At 45.3% G+C, this 21,568-nt stretch overlaps 1 protein-coding gene across 1 annotated transcript in view; it reads right to left on the bottom strand.

Annotated features, from left to right (window-relative positions):
• Positions 1–4,533: 4,533 nt before the first annotated feature.
• The window catches only part of LOC310958123 (cadherin-6-like), a gene marked incomplete at its 5' end in the record, with an annotated part of 71,592 nt that continues 54,557 nt past the window's right edge, over positions 4,534–21,568 (bottom strand). Inside the window, 3 exons of the mRNA XM_083928943.1 lie at positions 4,534–7,713; positions 13,089–13,340; positions 15,144–15,261. Coding sequence (XP_083785069.1) covers positions 7,166–7,713; positions 13,089–13,340; positions 15,144–15,261 — 918 coding nt within the window. The 3' untranslated portion in view covers positions 4,534–7,165. The remainder of the gene's footprint in view (positions 7,714–13,088; positions 13,341–15,143; positions 15,262–21,568) is intronic.

The raw sequence follows: 21,568 nt of genomic DNA, 5'->3' as shown, positions 1-21,568 counted from the left end.
CTCCATCTCCCTCTTGCCGCGAGCATGCAGGCAGGAGTGAATTACTAAGGGCATTGGTGTTGGCGGGTCATTTTGTCAGTGCTGGTGGTCAGCCCTGAGTGATACAAGTTAGAGGAGGAATTGCAGAGCTTGTTTCGGGTATTGCTGCACCATGGGGTGGAGGGTCATGTTGGGTGGGCAGAGAAAGCTGCATAACTGTATAATTAATTGGTATCTGTGTATTTTCATAGAAAACATACACCAGAAAAAGGAAAATGGCAAAACATTCTTGATAAATCTGGAAAGTAAACAACTGTTCATATGCCACAAAGGCCAATAAAATAGATTCAAATGCAACAACTATTTATTGTTTCCTAACAAAAAGAACTAAACCTGGACCAAACAACAAAAAAGGTCAGATGGGCTGGTGAAAATAAGAATAACGGGTGCTCTGGCCAACCACGCAATGGGCTGTCAGACCAGAGACTCTGAACTGCCTAAATGATGAACTGAACTTGAAACAAAGCCACGAAACAATGCCAGCCCATCCTTCCCAAGCAAAATGAGATTAAATGAAAATCACGCAATGAATCAAACCGAACCAAAACACCAGGCTGCTGCTGCTGTCTGAGAGGGAAAAGACAGAACCAGACTGTGAGTGCACAGCCCTCATTATAAGCTGAGGCCTCATTAGGCCAACATGGTGCAGCTTGGGCCCGGAGCCTTCAATCAGCCCATCAGGTTTTAGGAACAGCCAGGCAGCCTGAGGTACTAATCGGGCAGAGAGACAGCTCTGTACAATGTTTTAAGCAATAACACAAGCAGAGGGAGTGCATAACAGGTGCACATTACAGTTACCTATTCACTCATTATGCAATTGTGATTGTACTATGAAAATAAGGCGTCCAACAGCCTCAAAATAGAGCTTGTTAGCGTACGCACAGGAAAAAAAGAGATCCAGGTTAAACCTCATTGTTTTCTTGTATCACTGTTAGATACATATTTCAAAAACACAAGTATTGTATATGTCTCAGTGGTAAAGCGCTTTAGGAAGCACTAGGTTGATTAGAGGGGTCAACTCCATATTCCTAGGTTTCTATTTTGCTGTTAGGATTTTTACAAATAACTGTTTTTCTTAAGAGAGTTGTTTAACCGGACTCCGCCAGATGGATTGATTCTCATTTGCTCGGCATTTCCATCTGGGAACTCTGGGAAGGGGTGAAAATACTGGTTGCTGATTGGATAAACCATCTGTCTATAACCAACATACAAGCAGCCATGTTGTCCACGCTCCTCGTTGCTTCACAAACCTCAAAACCAAGTCCCCAACACAGCGACTTCCTGGTCGATCCAATACAGAAGTGCCAAAAACTGCAGTTCTCAGAGTTTCCACTAGGAGCAGTTTGCACAATAGAGCAGTTTCTCATTGACCCCCATGTTAAACAGGCCGTTTTCACATCAACTGTTAATCACAACGTTGATTTTAACGAACCCCCCCAATCAACGAGTGAACCTCGAGTCGTGTAGTTTATGCACCTCCATGTTAGCATGACAGTATTTTGTGTGAGCAGTGAATTCATTCAGACTTTTTGAAGGTGTTGTGGAGTTGCTTCTAGTGTCTCGCTATTCCTATTCAGGGTTATGGGAGCTTGTCCCCGCATGCAATTCAATTCAATTCAATTTTATTTATAGTGCCAAATCATCTCAGGACACTTTACAGAGTAGGCATAGACCTAACAATTCCCCCGTAGAGTACGGTGGCAATGAAAACCTTCCCTATAACAGACAGGAACGTCAGACAGACCCAGCTCCGTAGAGGACAGACATCTGTCTGCACCGGAGAGAGGAAGAAAAGGAGAGAGAAAGAGAGAAACACAAAGATAGACAAAAGACAGAGAGACTGACACACTTCCAGAGATGCAAGCAGCGAGTAACAGTTACTATAACAATATCTATAGTAATGTGAACATGACCCACATGTTATGGCAGTCCGCACAGCAGAACAGCAGGAACACGCACATCCAAGGTGACAGAACATGAAAATGATGTCAAACATGGTCAATGATGAGTAGGGGCAATAGCGACAGAATAAATTACTAATAGTTATTGAAGTAGCAGGAAGCGTCATGCAGGACCACGGCAGCAGGCACCACCACCATCAGCAGAGACCTACACACAGGACCACGGCAGCAGGCACCACCAACATTAGCAGAGACCTACACACAGGACCAGGGCAGCAGGCACCACCACGATCAGCAGAGACCTAGACACAGGACCACGGCAGCAGGCACCACCACGATCAGCAGATACCTACACACAGGACCAGGGCAGCAGGCACCACCACCATCAGCAGAGACCAGCACACAGGACCACGGCAGCAGGCACCACGATCAGCAGAGACCTGCACACAGGACCACGGCAGCAGGCACCACGATCAGCAGAGACCTGCACACAGGACCACGGCAACAGGCACCACCACCATCAGCCGAGACGTGCACGCAGGACCACTGCAGGATGCACCGGGTCAGATTAACCCTCATGGCAAACCCCAGGGGATAAATGACGTGTGGGCATTGGAAACACGTTTTTACTGAGTGTCAGGAGCATGAGCAGCAGAATGTCGAGTGAAGTTTGAGAATGAGTGCGACGGTTGTAACGACGGCAGTTTCTTTCACTGTAAAACTTTATTTTGATCAAATGAAACAACTTCATAATACATCATATACGGACGGTAGACTGCCCACAGCGAGTTTCACACCTCCAAAATGACATTAAAAACAGTGAAGCTGGACAGGATTTTGATTTTTTTCCCCTCCCCCCTTCCAAGTATATCATCAGTGTGTCCTATAAATATCAGGTACAAAAAGAATGAATTACAATATAAAGAAAAATAAGTGGACATTTTCGCTTGAAGCCTTCAGAGCAGACCACGGTCACAAAACACAACTGGAACAAACTGCTGCTTTTACTTGAACTGCCAAAACACACGATACACACGCCTGATATTAACTCAGGATAAGGAAAAGTCTGAATCAGATCACATGATCCCGACTTCACGGTTTCATCCCTCCACTTGAATTATGTTCTTTTCAACGTAGCACTGAGGTTAACTGTTGTGATTTCGACCTTTTGCCTCAGTAATCACTGTGACGGCAAAGCAAATGATGAAGACGCCGCCTTCCAGAGTCACTTAATTACAACATTTAACAGCAGAACAGTGTGTCTCTGAATAAGACACGGGATACAATGAAACAAACAAACCGGTAAATAAGGAAAGCTGTTGTTTTTTTTTCTTCTTTTCTCAGACAAAGCAGCAACTTTTGGGATCACATCCTCAAACTATGCGAGTACACGGGAGAAAGCAGGATGTAATATGAAGCTGAAAACCAGTCATTGGAAGAAATTCAAGCTGCAACCCTGGCTGCGAAGTAGAGCTGTCACTTTTTAAAAAGGTCGAGTTTGAACAAATGAGCCCTAACACACAATTTGTTCAAATTCATTTGAATGCAGCAGAGAGCCAAAATCCTAAGATTGAATCCTAACATTGTGGAGCTGATGTTGTTCTGTTCATCCGTGAGGCTTTTTTGGCCACCCAGCAACCAGGTGGGTGAACTCACACGAGCCGTCTTGATGAGAAAATTAGCTAATTGTATTTTCACGCCTGGCTCGTTTGGGGCGGTTGTATCGAAGGGGGGGCGTTTCCCCCAATGATTCGTTTGTTTGGGCATGTATCAGCACAGCAATCACACCTGGCAATCACACCTGGGTGTGGAACAAAACAAGCGGGTAGGCTCAACTCTTTCTTCCAGTCGATCCCTGGAGCTGTGTGTTTGCAGTGCGATCGCAATCAACCCGACAGCTGACTTCCAACTTGGATTCACACTCCAACTTGTTTTCATATGTGCTGAAATAGCTCAGTTGGGAGAGCGTTAGGGCGCACTCACACTGTCCTTCCGCACCGCGCCCCGGGCTGTTCATGTTTTCCCCCCCTCCCTCTCCCCGCGCGCCCCAGGCCCGTTTGTACTCACACTACCTGGGCCTCGCGCAAATGCTTCTTGCTGTCCATACGTCATCACGCCGTAACACGTCACACGCATTGATTGACGTCATCGCGATGCGTGGCTTTGTTTCCAGATCTTTCCGTAGACCTCAGAGTTTTTGTGCGTCTTGTCGACTGTTTTTGAATCTTTTCATCGACCAAATCTGCAGTAAACACTCCACCTCCGCATCACACCAACGTGAACCTTTCACCGCCATTGTTGTTGTTGTTAAATGTCCGCGCATGGTCCGTCCTTCTATTTTCTATGTCCTACGCACGTGTACGAGCACGTCCGAACAGGCGCACATAAATGAAGTCAGAGCCGCCGTAGGCCTCGTGCTCGTGCTCGTACACGTGCGCACGCTCGTGCTCGTACATGTGCAAACGTGCTCTACAAAAGCCCACCTCTCTCAGACGGGCCGTGGGCGGCCAGCTGGCCGCAGTTATGCGCGGAGCTGTTGCACTCACACTGGTCAAACGCACTAGGCTTTAGCTGAAAAACCTGTTTTGGCCCGTCGCGGAAGGACAGTGTGAGTGCGCCCTTAGACTGAAGATCTAAATGTCCCTGGCTTGATCCCGGGTTTCGGCAGTATGTTAATACTTCTTTACAGTGCGGCAGTAACTCAGTCCATAGGTGACTTGGCTGGCTATGTGGATCATGTTTGGACCTGTGGCTATTCAGTTCATCTGATGGGCACTGGCAACCCCCAGCTTAGGAATGCTTGTTTTGTGTGTAACCTCAATATAATAACAGAGAGAAAAAATGTTTTAATTTCCCCTTATGGGACTAATAAATCAATAATCCTTCTAAAAGAGAAAGAAGAAGACTCGTGCTGTGCATGACAGGACGCTTCTACATGTTTACACCCACTCGTTGGTCGACCTGGAGCAGCGATGACGTAAAATGCCCTTTTTTGTTGTTTTTTGCAGTGAAAAAACAAATCAGGCCAGAGGCAAATGAGCTGCATGTGTAAAAAAACACCCTAAGATAAGTGGGTGCATATTAACCACACAGACATGAGAGTGCTACCAGTCTGCTCATCTAACTCTCGGCAAGAAAGAAAGTAAGCCTAATTCCATAAATGTGGAACTACGTGTTTATTTAACGAGCACTGACACAAAAAAACACGGTAAAAGGACTGGCAGCAGAGTTTTCAGATGGATACCGTGAAATAACAGTAAATAACCGTATCACAGAATTACATGTAATAAACTGTAACAAAAAAAAGGCACATTTTAAAGCCAAAATCAAATTAAATTACATTAAATATGCTGTAATTTAATATGGTTATTAACTGTAATTCCACATTACACGCCTGGAAACTCTGTTGGCAGTCGTTTTACCATATTTCTTTTTTTTACAGTTCATGTTTTTACAGTTTATTATTGTTAAAAAATGCATACATGCTGTAATTTAATATGGTTATTAACTGTAATTTCACATTATCCGTCTGGAAACTTTATGTCCAGCTGATAGGGAGCAACATAAGCATTTACTTGGGGTTCTGTTTGTGTCCACCTGATGAGTACGTCTCATTTTTTAGCTCCGGTTCGGTCTCCACCAGCCTCCACCCTCAGAAAACGATCAGTGTCTTAAGCCACTTAATGCTTTGCTATGTTCGCCGGTTCCACACTGCGGGAAACGCTGTTAACGAGACTCGATCAGAACAGTAACGCTGCAGTAAACAATGAGCGCTAAGATGCTCCGACACTCTGTAGAGTAATTCTCCGGAGGCTCGCCGCTACAATCGACCCCGTTCACTCAACCTGTGATCGTTCGATCCGTTGTTATTATAAAATGATTCATTTGAACAGCTGATGTTTAACCAAAGCCACAATGTTCGCCTTACAAATGGCTGAAACATTGGTCATTTTGGCGTTTTGCTTCACAGTCCAAGAGTAATCTGAATAAAAAGTGACAGCACTACTGTGAAAGCAGCCCGTGGTGTAAATATAGAGACGTGAAAACACTTCAACATGGTTCAGTTGTATTTTGTTCTAGCATAAGGACCGCAGTGAAATTAAAGATTTAAAGAACTTTGTACACTTCCAATATAACTCAGTTCAACCACGTTTCTGACACGATATACACTTAAGCTAAAAAACCTAGAAATTATGCTATGAACATTTATCTTCTTTTTCTGTGCGGCACGGGAAAAAAACCCAACAATTCAAAGAAAACCATCTAAAAACCTGCGTAAACATAAAGGAGTCGGTGCATTTCGTCACATGAGTCGTCCTCGTGTTTACTCTGTGTCCCGGAGAAGGCGTTTTTTTAGGCAAGGATCCTTCAGAACGGCTCCTCTTGAATGCTCCTTTTGTGTAAGACAGCCAACGAGACGAACACAATCATGTAAGAGTCATTAGCCCCCTCCAGTCTCAGCCGACCAACAGGCGTCCAGCTTGAAGGGCAGCAGAAGGGCACTTAGTAAAAAAACACAAAAAAAAACAAAAAACGTGTCTTCCCCACACTCTTCACCTATCATCTGCAGAGGTAAGTGTATGTGGAAATAGCTAGACTGGGGTTTTGATTGAGTGACCTGGACACTTTCCTCCACTCAGTTTGCCTCGGATGGCACATGTAAAGCCACAAGACACACTCCGCAAAATGTTTATTTGGTAGCCCAAGATTGAAGCAAAGCCTGAAAAACATTTGAAGACCAATTTCCCCCGATACAAAACGCAGTCCAACTTTGATTGAAAACATTCCTTTCAGGACTGAAATGAGTCTTTGAAAAGGTTTCCAGTGGTAGAGCTGAAGATTTCTGGGCTCCAAAGTTGCGCTGGTAAATTGACATTTCTACATCTATTAGTTCCCGTTCCCCCAAAATCAGATCTTTTGGACTTTTGTCTTAGTAAGCTCCATTTTTTTGGATCCACGTGCAGCGAAGACAGGTCAAGGGTCAGGTGGCGTTCTTGGATATCCCATTTAATGGAATTAACATCTGCCAGCACATCTGTTGCTTCATCATGTGGATTGTGTGTCGTCTGTATTTTGCCAGATTTTCTTAAAGCTCCTCAGTAAAGGTCACAATCTCTAACATGAGTTTGTGATAGTAAGCTGTTGCTGTCCTCTGCCCTGCATTGGTCAAAATCCTTCTTGAACCCATCTTTGACATAGAAGTGAGTGTGTGTTTGTGGTGTCTGTTAGGAGAAGTCACTGTCCTCAGCCCCGTACAGGTCAGCTAGTTTCCTGAACCTGGGCCCCCAGTCACTCAGGTAGTGGTAGTCCTGCTCGGCCTCAGACGACACTGAGCCCAGTGAGCTCAGCGACTCGGCCACGGAGCCTGCCCCCTCGTAGGCGTAGGTGGCCAGTGAGTCATACGGTGGTGCTGTCGGGTTACAGTCATTTTCCAGCACTCTCTGATTGATGAACTCGCGCACGTCCCCGTTATCCCGTGATGCCATGCTGACTGGTGGCATGATGAGGCCAGAGGCGGTGGGGGCGGGTCGGCGGTGTGGTGGGTACAGCAGGGTGTCGGTGGGGATTATGTCACGCCTCTGCTTGGCGGACTCCTCTAAGGCGGCGGCAGCGTCGGGGTGTCGCAGCGCTCCAATGTCAAAAGCCTGGGTGTCCTCCTCTCCTCCGCCCTCGTCATTGTAGCTCACTACGTTGTCCCGGACGTCCTCCTTGGAGATGATGAGAGGCTCCTGCTTTCTTTGGCGTTTCAACGCTGTGAACAGAACCACGATCACTGCGGGAGACAACAGCAGAGAGACATGGGATTAGACAATGTTACAGTCCACAGCACTGATGGGAATATAATTCAGGACAGATTATAGATCAAAGGGACGTTTATTGCACAGCTCTATTTTTGTAAACTTTGTTTTTATGTGAACCATTAGTGAACCACACCAGGTGGAGCTCTTGGTTTAAAGAAAAAGGCTCAATGAATGGTGATTCAGTGTGTTTCCAACCCTTTGTTGAACAGAGAGCTCCAACCAGTGGACTTCATGAAGCTTCATTTGGACATCACTAGTTGAAAGCACACTAAATTAACATTCTCTATCCATTTTCTTTAAACTAAGGGCGCACTCACACTGTCCTTCCGCACCGGGCCAAAACAGGTTTTTCGAGTAAAGTCTAGTGCGTTTGACCAGTGTGAGTGCAACCGCTCCGCGCATAACTGCGGCCAGCTGGCCGTCCACGGCCCGTCTGAGAGAGGTGGGCTTTTGTAGAGCCGTTTGCACGTGTACGAGCACAATGCCTACGGCGGTTCTGACATAATTTATGTGCGCCTGTTCGAACATAGTAAATAGAAGGAGGGACCATGCGCGGCCATTTAACAACAACAACAATGGCGGTGAAAGGTTCACGTTGGTGTGGTGCGGAGGTGGAGTGTTTACTGCAGATTTGGTCGATGAAAAGATTCAAAAACAGTCGACAAGACGCACAAAAACTCAGATGTCTATGGAAAGACGTGTGACGTGTTACACAGTGATGACGTATGGACAGCAAGAAGCATTTGCGCGAGGCCCAGGTAGTGTGAGTACAAACGGGCCTGGGGCGCGGAGGGAGAGGGAGGGGGGGACAAGTACCCTAAAGCCCGGGGCGCGGTGCGGAAGGACAGTGTGAGTGCGCCCTAAGAGCTCCATCTAGTGGGCTCAAAAAATAAAGAAAAGGTGGAACAAAGCTTCATTTGAATGACTCCGTTCAAGGGTCAAAAGCGCACTTAAATCACATTCCTCTATCCTGTTTGTCATGAAGCTTCCTTTTGACATCACTACTCACACTTCACTTCTCCCTCTTGCCTCTCACAACAAAGCTGAAGCCTGTGGCTGTGTTTCCATAAAGCATTTCACATTTCCTCACGTTGTCACTATACAAGCTCAACTGCGTAGTTCATCCTGTGGCTTTTCCAGTGTGTGTGCATGTGTGAATGGAGCTGCCTAAGTGAGATAGAGGTACGTAGTACGTTAAGTCCAAATTGAATCAAGTGGATCTGTAACTGGAATGGATGAGACAATCAATATATATATATACATGTATATTGTTGCATTTTGTACTATTGCACATTAATCCTTTTGGGGTTGTGCTGCTGCTAGAAATGCAATTTACTGAGGAAACCTTCCTATCCATCTATCTATCTTCTTTTAGAGCTGTTTCCAGATTCCCCAATCTGAGCAACTAACTTGGTGAGTACCATCATATGAGTGATGGGGCTGCACACAGGCTGGTTACAGACAGGACAGCAGCCTTTGATTTCATAGGGCTCAGCCACAAGTAATCATGCAGAACATTTGATTGGCTAAGCTCACGCTGGCCACTTTGAATTTAAATTAAGTTAAAGCACAGTAGCAACAAGAAAGAGCGGAGGCGGAGCTGAGGTCAGGGAAGTGAAATGACTGATTATAAATATACAGTAGTCCTGCAAATCACAGCGTGAAATGTCTGCGGAGGAGCGGGAGAGCGTGAGCTGTGATGTGAATAAGCGAATATCAAATACGGAGAGAAGCAGTTAAGGTGGACATATAAATACAAAAAGAGAAACAAATATATAGCTAAAGTGGGCAGGTCCTGTACAGTATGTACAGGTTACACACGGCCAAAGATGTCCGGTGGACGGTCGAGGAGAGGCGGAGAAGAGCACAGGGGAAACGGTGTGATGTTTGAGGCGATGATGAATACATTCATGCGGTAAATGGTAAATGGACTTGTACTTATAAAGTGCCTTTCTAGTCTTCTGACTACTCAAGGCACTTCCACAGTGTTTGTCACATTCACCCCGTACAGGTCAGCTAGTTTCCTGAACCTGGGCCCCCAGTCACTCAGGTAGTGGTAGTCCTGCTCAGCCTCAGACGACACTGAGCCCAGTGAGCTCAGCGACTCGGCCACGGAGCCTGCCCCCTCGTAGGCGTAGGTGGCCAGTGAGTCGTACAGTGGTGCTGTCGGGTTACAGTCATTTTCCAGCACTCTCTGATTGATGAACTCGCGCACGTCCCCGTTATCCCGTGATGCCATGCTGACTGGTGGCATGATGAGGCCAGAGGCGGTGGGGGCAGGTCGGGTACAGCAGAGTCTACAGACCATCTAATCTAATGTAAGCATTCACACCACATTTACACACCCATGCGCAGCACGGGGAGCAATTCGGGGTTCAGTGTCTTGCCCAAGGACACTTTGACATGTGGACCGGGGGAGTTGGGGATCAAACCACCAATCTCTCGAATGGAGGACTCTGTCACTGAGCCACAGTCGCCCATATGTGCATATTGATACTACTAAACTACCACTAAAATACCACGGCTTAAGGCTGTATTTTCATTATCATGTTGAATTAGATACAATGTGATTTCTCTCAGGAACCAGACGACGGAGTAAGAGTTACATTTACGTGTTGTATCACACATTTCCTGAGTTCTTTGAGTGCTGCCTCACTGGAAATGTACAGTATTTCCTTTGGTGAGAACATGAGTTGAAAAGTAGTTATTTTCGTGAAGGTAAAAGCACACCAGGCCTTAATGGGGTGAGTATGACGGACCTGTCTGCACTCTCTGCTGTAATTCCTGTTCTCTGGTGTTCATTCCAGTCGAGAGCATTTGACAAATTATCGTAGCTGAAAAATAAGCAGCAGCTCCCCGAGCCATTTTGGAACTGAACCTATTTATTCACCTCTCAATGTCACAAACATCACAGTTGGTGAGTACACAGCGTTGTGCTAGCAATGTTCAAACTCAATAACAGTTGACAAATGATGAATATACGGGTCATTTGACAAATATGTCGCAGGTATGCTATCCTTCTTCCCCATGCGTCCTCTGCGTTCCCCGTGTTCTCGCGTGCGTAGTTGCTGTGGCTGCTTGTATGTTCTTGTTTAAGTTTGCTGTCTCTAAACTGGTGTAAAATGTTAATAACTGTTTGACATAAACGTCCCTTGACTTTTAAATTCATGCAAAAAACATGAATGTGGCACAGTGAATGACATCATTACATAGACCTTGCCTCGGCACCCCCCTCCAACTCTGGTTTCCAGCATCCCTGGTGTGTCCACTAAGTCTGCAATGACTGCACTCTCAGAGGCGTAAATGCATTCATTTTCCCAGCAGCCCACTGGACTGTGACCGCCGCATGAATAAGAGGATAAGTGGGGATGTGGTGGCAGATGAGATGGATTCATTTCCATGTGAAGTTTGAGTCTGACGAGCGGCAGCAGCAGCAGCAGCAGACTGGAACTCTGAAGCGACATTGCTTTCTATCGCAGCAAATAAGAAAAAGCACTTTTGTGCCGGTGCTTTCAACGCTGTCAAAATGGAACCACTGCATTGGGCAGACGCAAGCGTGATCACACATGCTACATGTGCCTTTCACTTAAATTTCTGTCACTATAGATTATATAAAGGTATATTACATATAGATTTTAATATGCTTTTTTCATACCAATGTTTTACTTTACATTATCTTGTTTTTTTCAGCTCTGCACTTCTATAAACCCATAGCTTCTCACAGAGCAGTGCAACCTTTAATGACCTATCTTAGCCATCATTGGACTGGCATCTTGCCGACAACAGCAAAGCAGGCTGGGCAAATACTTTCCATGTGGAGAGGATCAAAAACATACCCTGAACGACCACAATTGTGACATCTTTTGCTTTTGTATTTGGAAAACAACAATTAAAAAAATCAAAGTTGCTGCCATTGATTACTTACATGTGACATAAAATGGGGAAATGGGGAAATGGGATTCAACTGTGACAACATCAGCGGGCGTGCCAATCAAAAGATAGAATAGCAACACAGCCTTCTTCTCTGGGGACGCGACCAATAAAGGACATGGGAATGTGAAAGGAGATGTGTTCTCAGTGGATGAGAGAGAGCCATCAGAGCAGAGGAGATACAGTTTTCAGTGTGAGAACAAATAAAGCCCCGCGGAGGAGTCCCATGTGTTGTTTCTGCTGCAGAGTGAAGTGACGGAGGTTAGCCTCGGAGACTCCGGCCAGGAGACAAAATAAAAGTGTCTCCTCCTGTGATTCCTAACCAGGAACAGCTAACACTGAGCTACTGTAAGATATATTATTTAGGTTTATCTTAATGGAATGCTCTGAATGAAGTTGAGTTCCCTCTGGTAAACAGTTCACTCGGTAATGTGTGTCTAAAGCTCAAAAGATAAGAACGGAAGAAGGGAGGCTATCGGCGCTGCTTTTGTCAAGGTTAAAGAAGAGAACAGCACAATGTGATGAGAGAGGAAATCACCCCACATGCAAAATAACAACTTTCACATGGAACTAAATAATAAGTAGCACTCCACGGCAAAGCTCTGGATCTACCGGTCAATCTTGGTTCCTACCCTGACCTGTGATCATGAAAGCTGGGTCATGACCGAAAGAACCAGGTCGCGGGTCCAAGCGGCCGAAATGGGTTTTCTCAGGAGGGGGGCTGGAGTCTCCCTTAGAGAAAGGGGGAGAAGTTCAGCATCCGTGAGGAACTCGGAGTAGAGCCGCTGCTCCTTAGCGTTGAAAGGAGCCAGTTGAGGTGGTTTCGGGCATCTAGTAAGGATGCCCCCTGGGCGCCTCCCTAGGGAGGTGTTCCAGGCACGTCCAGCTGGGAGGAGGCCTCGGGAAGACCCAGGACCAGGTGGAGAGATTAGATCTCCACACTGGCCTGGGAACGCCTCAGGATCCCCCAGTTAGAGCTGGTTAATGTGGCCCGGGAAAGGGAAGTTTGGGATCCCCTGCTAAAGCTGCTGCCCCCACGACCCGACCCCGGATAAGCGGATGAAGATGAGATGAGATGATGAGACTCCACATTAATGGCACATTCAGGCTCGCTGCGCAAAACACATTTACTGCTGTTGTGGATTGTGCACACCCCCAGTTCTTTGATTACAGTGGTTCTTACAAAACTGATGGAAATGCGGGCTCATCTGCTAGATAGCACCGAGGTTCAAGAAATTCTGAACGGCAAAAAGCTGTTCACTGTCAGGCGAAAAACACTATCAGTGGACCTTTCTACACTGTTTCACGTAAATCTTCAATGTAACACATCCATTCAAATACAGTCCATCTACTATGACTTGCACTATCCCTGTGGAGTAGTCTTATTCGCCTACAGGCTGTATTGTGCCATACTTACTCAGCAGTATGATGGCACACAGGAGGATGGCAATGAGAGCTCCGGTGCTGAGGCCAGGAGAGCTGCTCAGGGCCTCTGCGTTACACAGCTCCATGTTGCCTTCGCGGTCGCAGGTGCACACCCTCACAGTGAGAGTGCCGGTGCTGCTCTGCATGGGGTAGTCTCCGTCGGTGATCACCACAGGAACCAGGTAGACGCTCTGGTGAAGGCGGCTGTAGCTTGCTCGACGTGTCAGGATGCCGGCAGTGTTATCTGACAGAAAGAAAGTCAAAGAAAGAGAAATGAAGTATCGCTGTAGCACACATGCAGTGCACAGTGTGTCTGACACCTTGTCAGAGAGGTGTACGAATAAAAATCACTTTATTACCAGGATGGTGAAAAAAAAAGAGGGTCAAGCAAGGAAGAAAACACTTATTTTATCTCAATGAGGAGACAGAGCATGCAGGTTTTCTACCACTTCAGGTAAAGAGGGTAACAGAAACAATATTTATAAAAAGTTTTGCGATATCAAAACGAATCAATTGCCGACAGGGCACACTGCGTGATACACAGCAACAACACATAACATATTGCAGAAAAAGAAGCTATTTCATACCAATGAGTAATGGATATATAATAATAAAATCTCTTCAATTTAAAACATATTGTGGTTCTATGAATAATGAATGACCGGCAGACTGCCAGAGACCATGTGTAATGGCTGGGTTTACAGTGTATATGGTGATCAGGAAGACTGGGACCAGAATCAGTTGACAATATAACACAAGTGACTGTATACAACTTTGTATCGTGACTATCACAATCAAATTAGTCACTGAGAGGGGAACACAGGGTCCTGTCCGACGCGCTTTATCCAAAAAGGAAACGTGAAGCCATCACTGCAGTGTGTGGGTGATTTATTTATCCTGTCAATGAAAAGTACTTAAACAGTATCCTTAAACAGCACAGTTTAAGGATAAACTTGCAGCAATTGACTTTAGATGGTAAGAAGTTTTAGCGGTCAACAGAAATATAAGCACTCTGCCTATCCAGTCTCTGCATCAAGCAAACAATTTCCCAGTGAGACACAGGTGGCATTCATCAAGCAATCAGTCAGCTCCAGTCACACACACACACACACACACACACACACACACACACACACCCTTGACTCCGCCCCCACATAGACACACCTCCAGACACACATTACCTCCTAGTGACAAGCAACACATCCATGCCGCTACAATCCTCTTTAGGAACAAAGAGCCCACATGCATGCATACATGTTTGTCAGAGATAAAACAACAGCAGCATTTATTCCGCTGTAATTGACCCAAATAATGAGCTACATGGCTGCAAACATATTATATCATGAGATTTATACAGAAAAGAAGAGTTTATTAAAAAACTGCAACTGTAACTGTAACTGAAAGACTTACCTACTGGCCCCTGTACCAGCTCCTCTCATAGTAAAGTCAATTCAAGTGGATTACCAAAGTCAATCCAAAAGGAAGGAGCCCACTGGTGCTTTGTTTTATGTGTAAGGACTCTTCTCATGCTACTGCAGAGTATTAATGTTACTCTGAGCAGTATTAGTGGTTAAAAAAAGACGTTTTAATGCCTTCACCTTACTGCCCCAAGCTAATCAGTGCTAACCACATTCCCCTTTACTGCCCACAAATAGGTTGCAAATCAGTTCTTCCCTGAGCCCCCACCGGCGGGGGCTATCAGGCGGTATAACAACATCCCCCTCTGCAGCAACGTGTAGCTTGCATACAGACACACATGCTGCATACCCACAGAAAGCTAAGAATCTCTTCTACACGCTCATATAAACCATTCCTATGACCAACAAACACAGTTACAACACCGAGCGATCAAACAATGCAAGGCGTCGTTTACTGGAGAGCCGCAGCTTTCCGGGTGCAAAGCTCTCCATCTCTCCTTTGCCCGGCTTTTACATTCTGAACGTTGCTGAAGCAGTTCACATCAGGCCCTTGTGTAATACCCGCTCTATATCGACTTGAAATCTTGTATAAAATGTCTAAAACCTGTATCTGGTAAAGTGTGGCTTACCTCCATTGTCTCGGACGGTGAAGTTGCTGCGGTGGGTCCCTTCAGGAGCCAGGCTGAAGAAGAACTTGTGTCCCATCGACGGCTCATCAGCATCGACAGCACTCACTGTCTGGATCCGCTGTCAAAGACACCAACAACCAAGAACATGAGCGTCCCGACGGAGTGAAGTGAATTAAGAGCAGTCAATGAGAGGAAAACCACTGGCAGGGTTAGAAATGTTTACACAGTGAACGTACACACTGCTGTACAGCTGCTAGCCTAACTGCTTGGATTACACACCTGATATATACGTAGTTCATTCATGTCTCCAAAATAATACATATCACATTGTTTTCTGGTCGTTCAATAAATAAATAAATAGTTGATAGAGATCACCACATGGTAAAGCCTATTGTCGTATACTCATGTGTGGGTTAAATAGTAGAAATGAATCGCAAAATGAACATAATATGCAAAAATCAGAACATAAAAGCATCGTCCAAATGACATAATTATTGCTGTAATGCAGTTTTGGGGCTGGTTTTTAGACTTGGCGATATATAAGTCATAGATATTTTTATGTCTATGATATGTTTTTGATGGAATATATCATCTTATTATAAGGCTTTGTCGGGAACGCAGTTATGATTGGTCAAACACTGTTTTCTAAGATCTGCTATTTCTTTACAACAGGCCGTTGCTATGGATACAGTTCTGATCTGGAGGACCACATCCTTCAAGCTGCAGAAAGAAGTCCAGTAAATCTGCCATCAGCTGTGGCAAACACATGAAAAAAAATCTATTTTTTTGTGCCAAATTATTGGTTTCTTTAGTAATTAGCCGTGTAGAAGGGGAACCCTTACAGAAGGGGTGTCAAACTGATCCAGTAAAGGGTCGTGTGGCTGCAGGTTTTTATTCCAACCAGGCAAGAACACACCTGACTCGACTTACTCAATCACCTGAACTGTCTTCACACAGTTGATTTGTTGGACCAGGTGTGTTTTTGCTTGGTTGGAATGAAAACCTGCAGCCACACGGCCCTTTACTGGATCACTTTGACACCCATGCACAGGGATCACAGGTCTTGAATGACCCTGAAGAGATCCAAATTGCCCAGCCCTACTGGTGTCTGTGCTAAATACGCCGTCAAGATCTCCTTCAACAACACAACATGCACAACAAACAAGTCAATACAAATGTAAGTATTTGAAACTGATACATATGATATTCTCTTAAGATGTCAGGTTTCAGATATTATGGATGTATCCAAGTCCTTGTGCTGCTTTACACATCGTGTTGTTCAATAACATTTCTCTCTTAACATGTTACAATTTTTTACAATCATCAACTGGAAATGATTGTTTCCATGAAAAAACTATTTTCTTTTTCATAAACTAAGGTCTTTTTGTCCTTCAGTATTTCTCATATTGTTGTTGAAATGTGCGTGACTATGTACGCAGCCTCCAGTGGAGCTTTGAGGAGTAAGACAGCAGGACATTAAGCTCTATTTGAGCGATACAATGAATGTTTGGATTGAGTGGGGAAGTGGATTATCCTACAGTAGTGGTTTAAGAAGTTTCTTTGCGCGTTTCTTTGATTATTCTCTCCTACAGCGTAAACTTGTCACCACCGGGGAACATTGTAGCCGACTGGATTCATGCTGAGCACAGCTGCTGTTCTCTGTACAAACTCTGTTCTCCGCAAACTCTACAGTTACAGTCGCCTCGTGCTCATGTTCGTACACGTGCGCACGCTCGTGCTCGTACATGTGCAAACGTGCTCTACAAAAGCCCACCTCTCTCAGACGGGCCGTGGACGGCCAGCTGGCCGCAGCTATGCGCGGAGCGGTTGCCTCAAACGCACTAGGCTTGACGCGAAAAACCTGTTTTGGCCCCGTGCGGAAGGACAGTGTGAGTGCGCCCTTAATGGCAACTTTAGTCGGGCTGTAGTAAATCAAAGAGAATTCTGGTCGACTGAAATTCGAGCTGCTCTTCACCAATCGATTGGTCAGTGGGGGAAAAAATGGAGATGAACTAAATCAGGTGTGTCAAAGTGATCCAGTAAAGGGCCGTTATGGCTGCAGGTTTTCATTCCAACCAAGCAAAAACACACCTGACTCGACTTACTCCATCACCTGAACTGTCTTCACACAGTTGATTTGTTGGACCAGGTGTGTTTTTGATTGGTTGGAATGAAAACCTGCAGCCACACGGCCCTTTACTGGATCACTTTGACACCCATGAACTAAATTGTCCACAGTGCACTGAGAGCAGCACAACTTGCTTTAGCGGCACATGTGCGTCGTCCAACCCGTTTCTTTTTTTTCGACGCCCATTTAAATACGTTGGAGCAAATTGAAGCTAAAAGAGAGAATATGGGACACAAACACAACTCCTGATGAATGGTGTTTTTCTTCTGTGACAGCTCGATGTGTAGATAGTCCTCTGTTTGAACTGCTACATAACGACTTAAGATGGTGGTGATGATTAAGTGTTGTTTGCTGCCGCCCCAACAAATTAACAATGAATGCAGCCTTAATATAGAAATGAATAGACAGCACTGCACTCCAGGGGCTCTGCGGGGTGACTATTGTTGAACCCCGAGGAGCTGTATACTCATCTGCTGACTCTATAGGGCTTTTTTTGTCGTATTTGACTTTTAACTACGGTCCTCTGTAATTGAATGGGAGACACGAGCTGAGAGATTAAAGGCTTTTACAAAGATTTGTGGCAATAACACACACATGCACACAGGCACACACACGGCAAACAAATCCAGAGCCTCAGATAAGCAGAGAGGGATATCCATCCGACATATCCAGATGACTAACAGTAATAGACAGACGAAAGGGCAGAGGAATTAAAGGATAAAAGGATGGCAGGATGACAGGGACCTGAGAGGATCAATGCAAGCCACCATGCTGAAGATAGGAGTTGTACCTTATTGTCTCCTATTGTGTGTTTCATTTAACCTGTTGTGTGTGTGTGATTACACATACAGATACAGATTAGTGGTCTTTTAAATAAATTGTTGCATGATATATCTGCGTGTGTGTGTGTGTGTGTGTGTGTGCTTGCGTGTGTGTGTATAAAGCCCTGTTTACAATACGTGATGCGTTTAAGCTCCCGTCAGTGTCTTTGAGAGATTAGCTCCTTAGCCACGACAAAAGAAGAAGCCGAGTGGTCTCAGGAGCACAGCCAATCATCTTCACAGCTGCAGGAGTGAGTGTGTATGTATGCGTGTGTGTGTGTGTGTGTGTTTGTGTATGTACATCTATAAACAGTATGAGCACATAAGCCTGTGCGCTTTAATCACGTTAGTTGCATCCCATACAGTATGTATGAGTCATAAAGAGCTTTACAGTACAATTAAACTAAATACTGTTTCAAGCATTCAGATTTTGTGACTGATGAAATATTCGATATGACTGAGGTCTGACAGAGACATAGTTGTTTCCCACTGGTCAGTGAGGGGAAGCTAATCTGTTAATACAATTAAATACAATTATTATTGCATCGTTCATTGGCTATTACGAAAAAAAAACAACATGAAATTCAGTTTTCTGTTCAAAAAAGCAAAAACCATGAAAAAACAAAGCATCCCGGATTCATGAAGCCGTTTACCTAAAGTTGTAGAATCTGTAACATTTTAATCTAGTTAATTGTCTGTCTGTAATCTCCTGTCTATCAAAGAGTGAGTTCAAACAATAGTGAACTCCATGTACCTTCCTCTTTGCAGAGAAACACCATCTGAGGAGTCCTTCCCCCGCTATATTCAAATGTGCCGCAATGTTAGGACGCACTCACACTGTCCTTCCGCACCGGGCCCAAACAGGTTTTTCGGGTCAAGCCTAGTGTGTTTGACCAGTGTGAGTGCAACCGCTCCGCGCATAACTGCGGTCAGCTGGCCGTCCACGGCCCGTCTGAGAGAGGTGGGCTTTTGTAGAGCGCGTTTGCACGTGTACGAGCACGAGCAAAAACTCTGAGGTCTATGGAAAGATTTGGAAACAAAGCCACACATCGCCATGACGTCATCAATGCATGTGACGTGTTACGGCGTGATGACGTATGGACAGCAAGAAGCATTTGCGCGAGGCCCAGGCAGTGTGAGTACAAACGGGGCTGGGGCGCGGGGGGAGAGGGAGGGGGGACAAGTACCCTAAAGCCCGGGGCGCGGTGCTGAAGGACAGTGTGAGTGCGCCCTTAATAGTCAATAGTCTTATTTTAAATATTGGTCCATAATTTAGATGAAGCTATACCATAAGTTCAGTGAGGAAGACTATTTATTTACTTGCTTAGGCCTGTAGCTTTATTCCTCATGCATCCTGCCATTCACTCCTCTCACACATGCTCACTCATTATTCTTTGCTGTCATCAGCTGATCTCATCTATCCAACAGCACAGTGACACAGTGACACACCTACATTGTTAGCCTCTGCTGCCTCTGTTGAAACAGGACTCTCTCTCTGTCTCTTGTACATTCATGCCCATCACTGTCGCTCTTCACAGATTTATCGGCCTCATCAGTTCTAGGGCTTAATTGTCACATACTGTCTAAAGTCTGATTTTATTTAGTGACATGTCTCTCTCTTAATTGAAATAAGCTTTTTTCACATTTATTCACATGCCCTGCAGCTGCACCGTCGTGTTCGGCAGGCAGTTGTGCAATTATAGTGGATGATCTGCAGGAGGCTTTCTGGGGCAGCAGTCTTAACTGTCATAACTGGCAGGAACCAGTTATCCACCAGTTTGCATCCCCGATCCACTGTGTTCATGTCACCTTACTTTCCAATCCACACCATGATCTGGAAGTTAACTCTTTGGGAGTGGTATTTGGAGGGCTCAGCTGGAGGCAAACAATCGGGGGTAATAAAAGATTTCTCAGCAACTATTTTCTTGCTAAAAAGGTTGTAAACCTGTGAATGTTCTCATGTGTCCAGGTCGTCGTTACCCTCAAAGCAATTTCAGTCCAAAGCAACTGGACTGAAGACGTTTCACCTCTCACCCAAGAGGCTTCGTCAGTTCATGTACGCATCTGACCAGGCTGGGACTGGACCAGGACCAGGACCAGGCTGGGACTGGACCAGGACCAGGACCAGGACCAGGACCAGGCTGGGACTGGACCAGGACCAGGACCAGGACCAGGACCAGGCTGGGACTGGTCCAACTAACTGGTGTGAGATCCAGGTATTTAACCTCTCACAAGGCCGATGATGTCACTGAAACCCTTTGTGGTCCAAGTGCCAACGCTCGCGTGCGCAAAATTTGCCTTTTTTTTTTTTTGCAAATGAGCCGCATACCAAAAACAGTTCCCTTGACAACGATCAGCACTAACAGCCACACACAGTCACTGTGAGAGTCTTATTCTTCAGAGAGGGTAATGCAGCACTTTGAGAAGGAGTTTCCTCCGCTTCAAATCACCCATGAGTCAAGTCTGAAGGTTTGAAAACAGCAACTGACTCACTGGGATATTACAGCTCCCTGCTGTCACCTTTAAATTCCTTCCAGAAGTTTTGAGGAAGGCCTCTTGAAAAAAGTCAAGGAGACACAACTGGCAGTTCCACTTGAAGGCATCTACTCATACTCTACTTCAAGAGTTTTGTATCAGCATGATACAGCGTTCGACATGTGCTTTTTGCTATGGTTAAAGAATCTGATTCACTCGTTTGTAGCAGCGATACCCTCAAATGCATGGGTGTCAAACTGATCCAGTAAAGGGCCGTGTGGCTGCAGGTTTTCATTGCAACCAAGCAAGAACACACCTGACTCGACTTACTCAATCACCTGAACTGTCTTCACACAGTTGATCTGTTGGACCAGGTGTGTCTTTGATTGGTTGGACTGAAAACCTGCAGCCACACGGCCCTTTACTGGATCAGTTTGACACTCATGCACTAATATAATCTGTTTAAACACCGTTTTTAGAGCTAGTGCCCTCTTCAGTGTCTTTATTACCGTGCCAGTGTTACTGATATGGGATTATTATGTTCATCTCATGTCTAATATACTTTTTTCCTGACAGTGCAGTCCTGTCTCATTCCCCTCTGCAGGCTGTCTGTCATTTCTCCCCTCTGCTGGCTGAGCTGAAGTCCTAATGAACAGCTTCTCCACACATCCACAGCAGCTGCACTGAAATGAATCAGGAGATAGCTGTGGAATAAATCTGTTTTTATATGGAATTACTGCATTTCTGTGTTTTAGCCTCTGATAGCGAAGTCAATAGTCAGTTATCTTTTGGATTCAGTTCCAGGTCAAAGATTTCGATTTGAAGTTATGAGGACAGCAGCACATGTTTACGTGTATCTTGTATTTCTCCTTAGCCTTTCTTATGAGCAAAGAGAAATATACCAATCACTCAGGCGGCAGGATTCTTAGTAAGTCAGTAGCTTTCTCTGGTGGCAGATATTAATGTGTTGATGTTTTGTAGCTCTATGGGTAACTTGTTTG

This window comes from Echiichthys vipera, assembly GCF_963691815.1.
Source record: "Echiichthys vipera genome assembly, chromosome: 15".
NCBI classification, from domain to species: Eukaryota; Metazoa; Chordata; class Actinopteri; order Perciformes; family Trachinidae; genus Echiichthys; species Echiichthys vipera.
The sequence above is the reverse complement of the archived record's forward strand: the minus strand, read 5'-3'. Positions and strand labels throughout refer to the sequence as shown.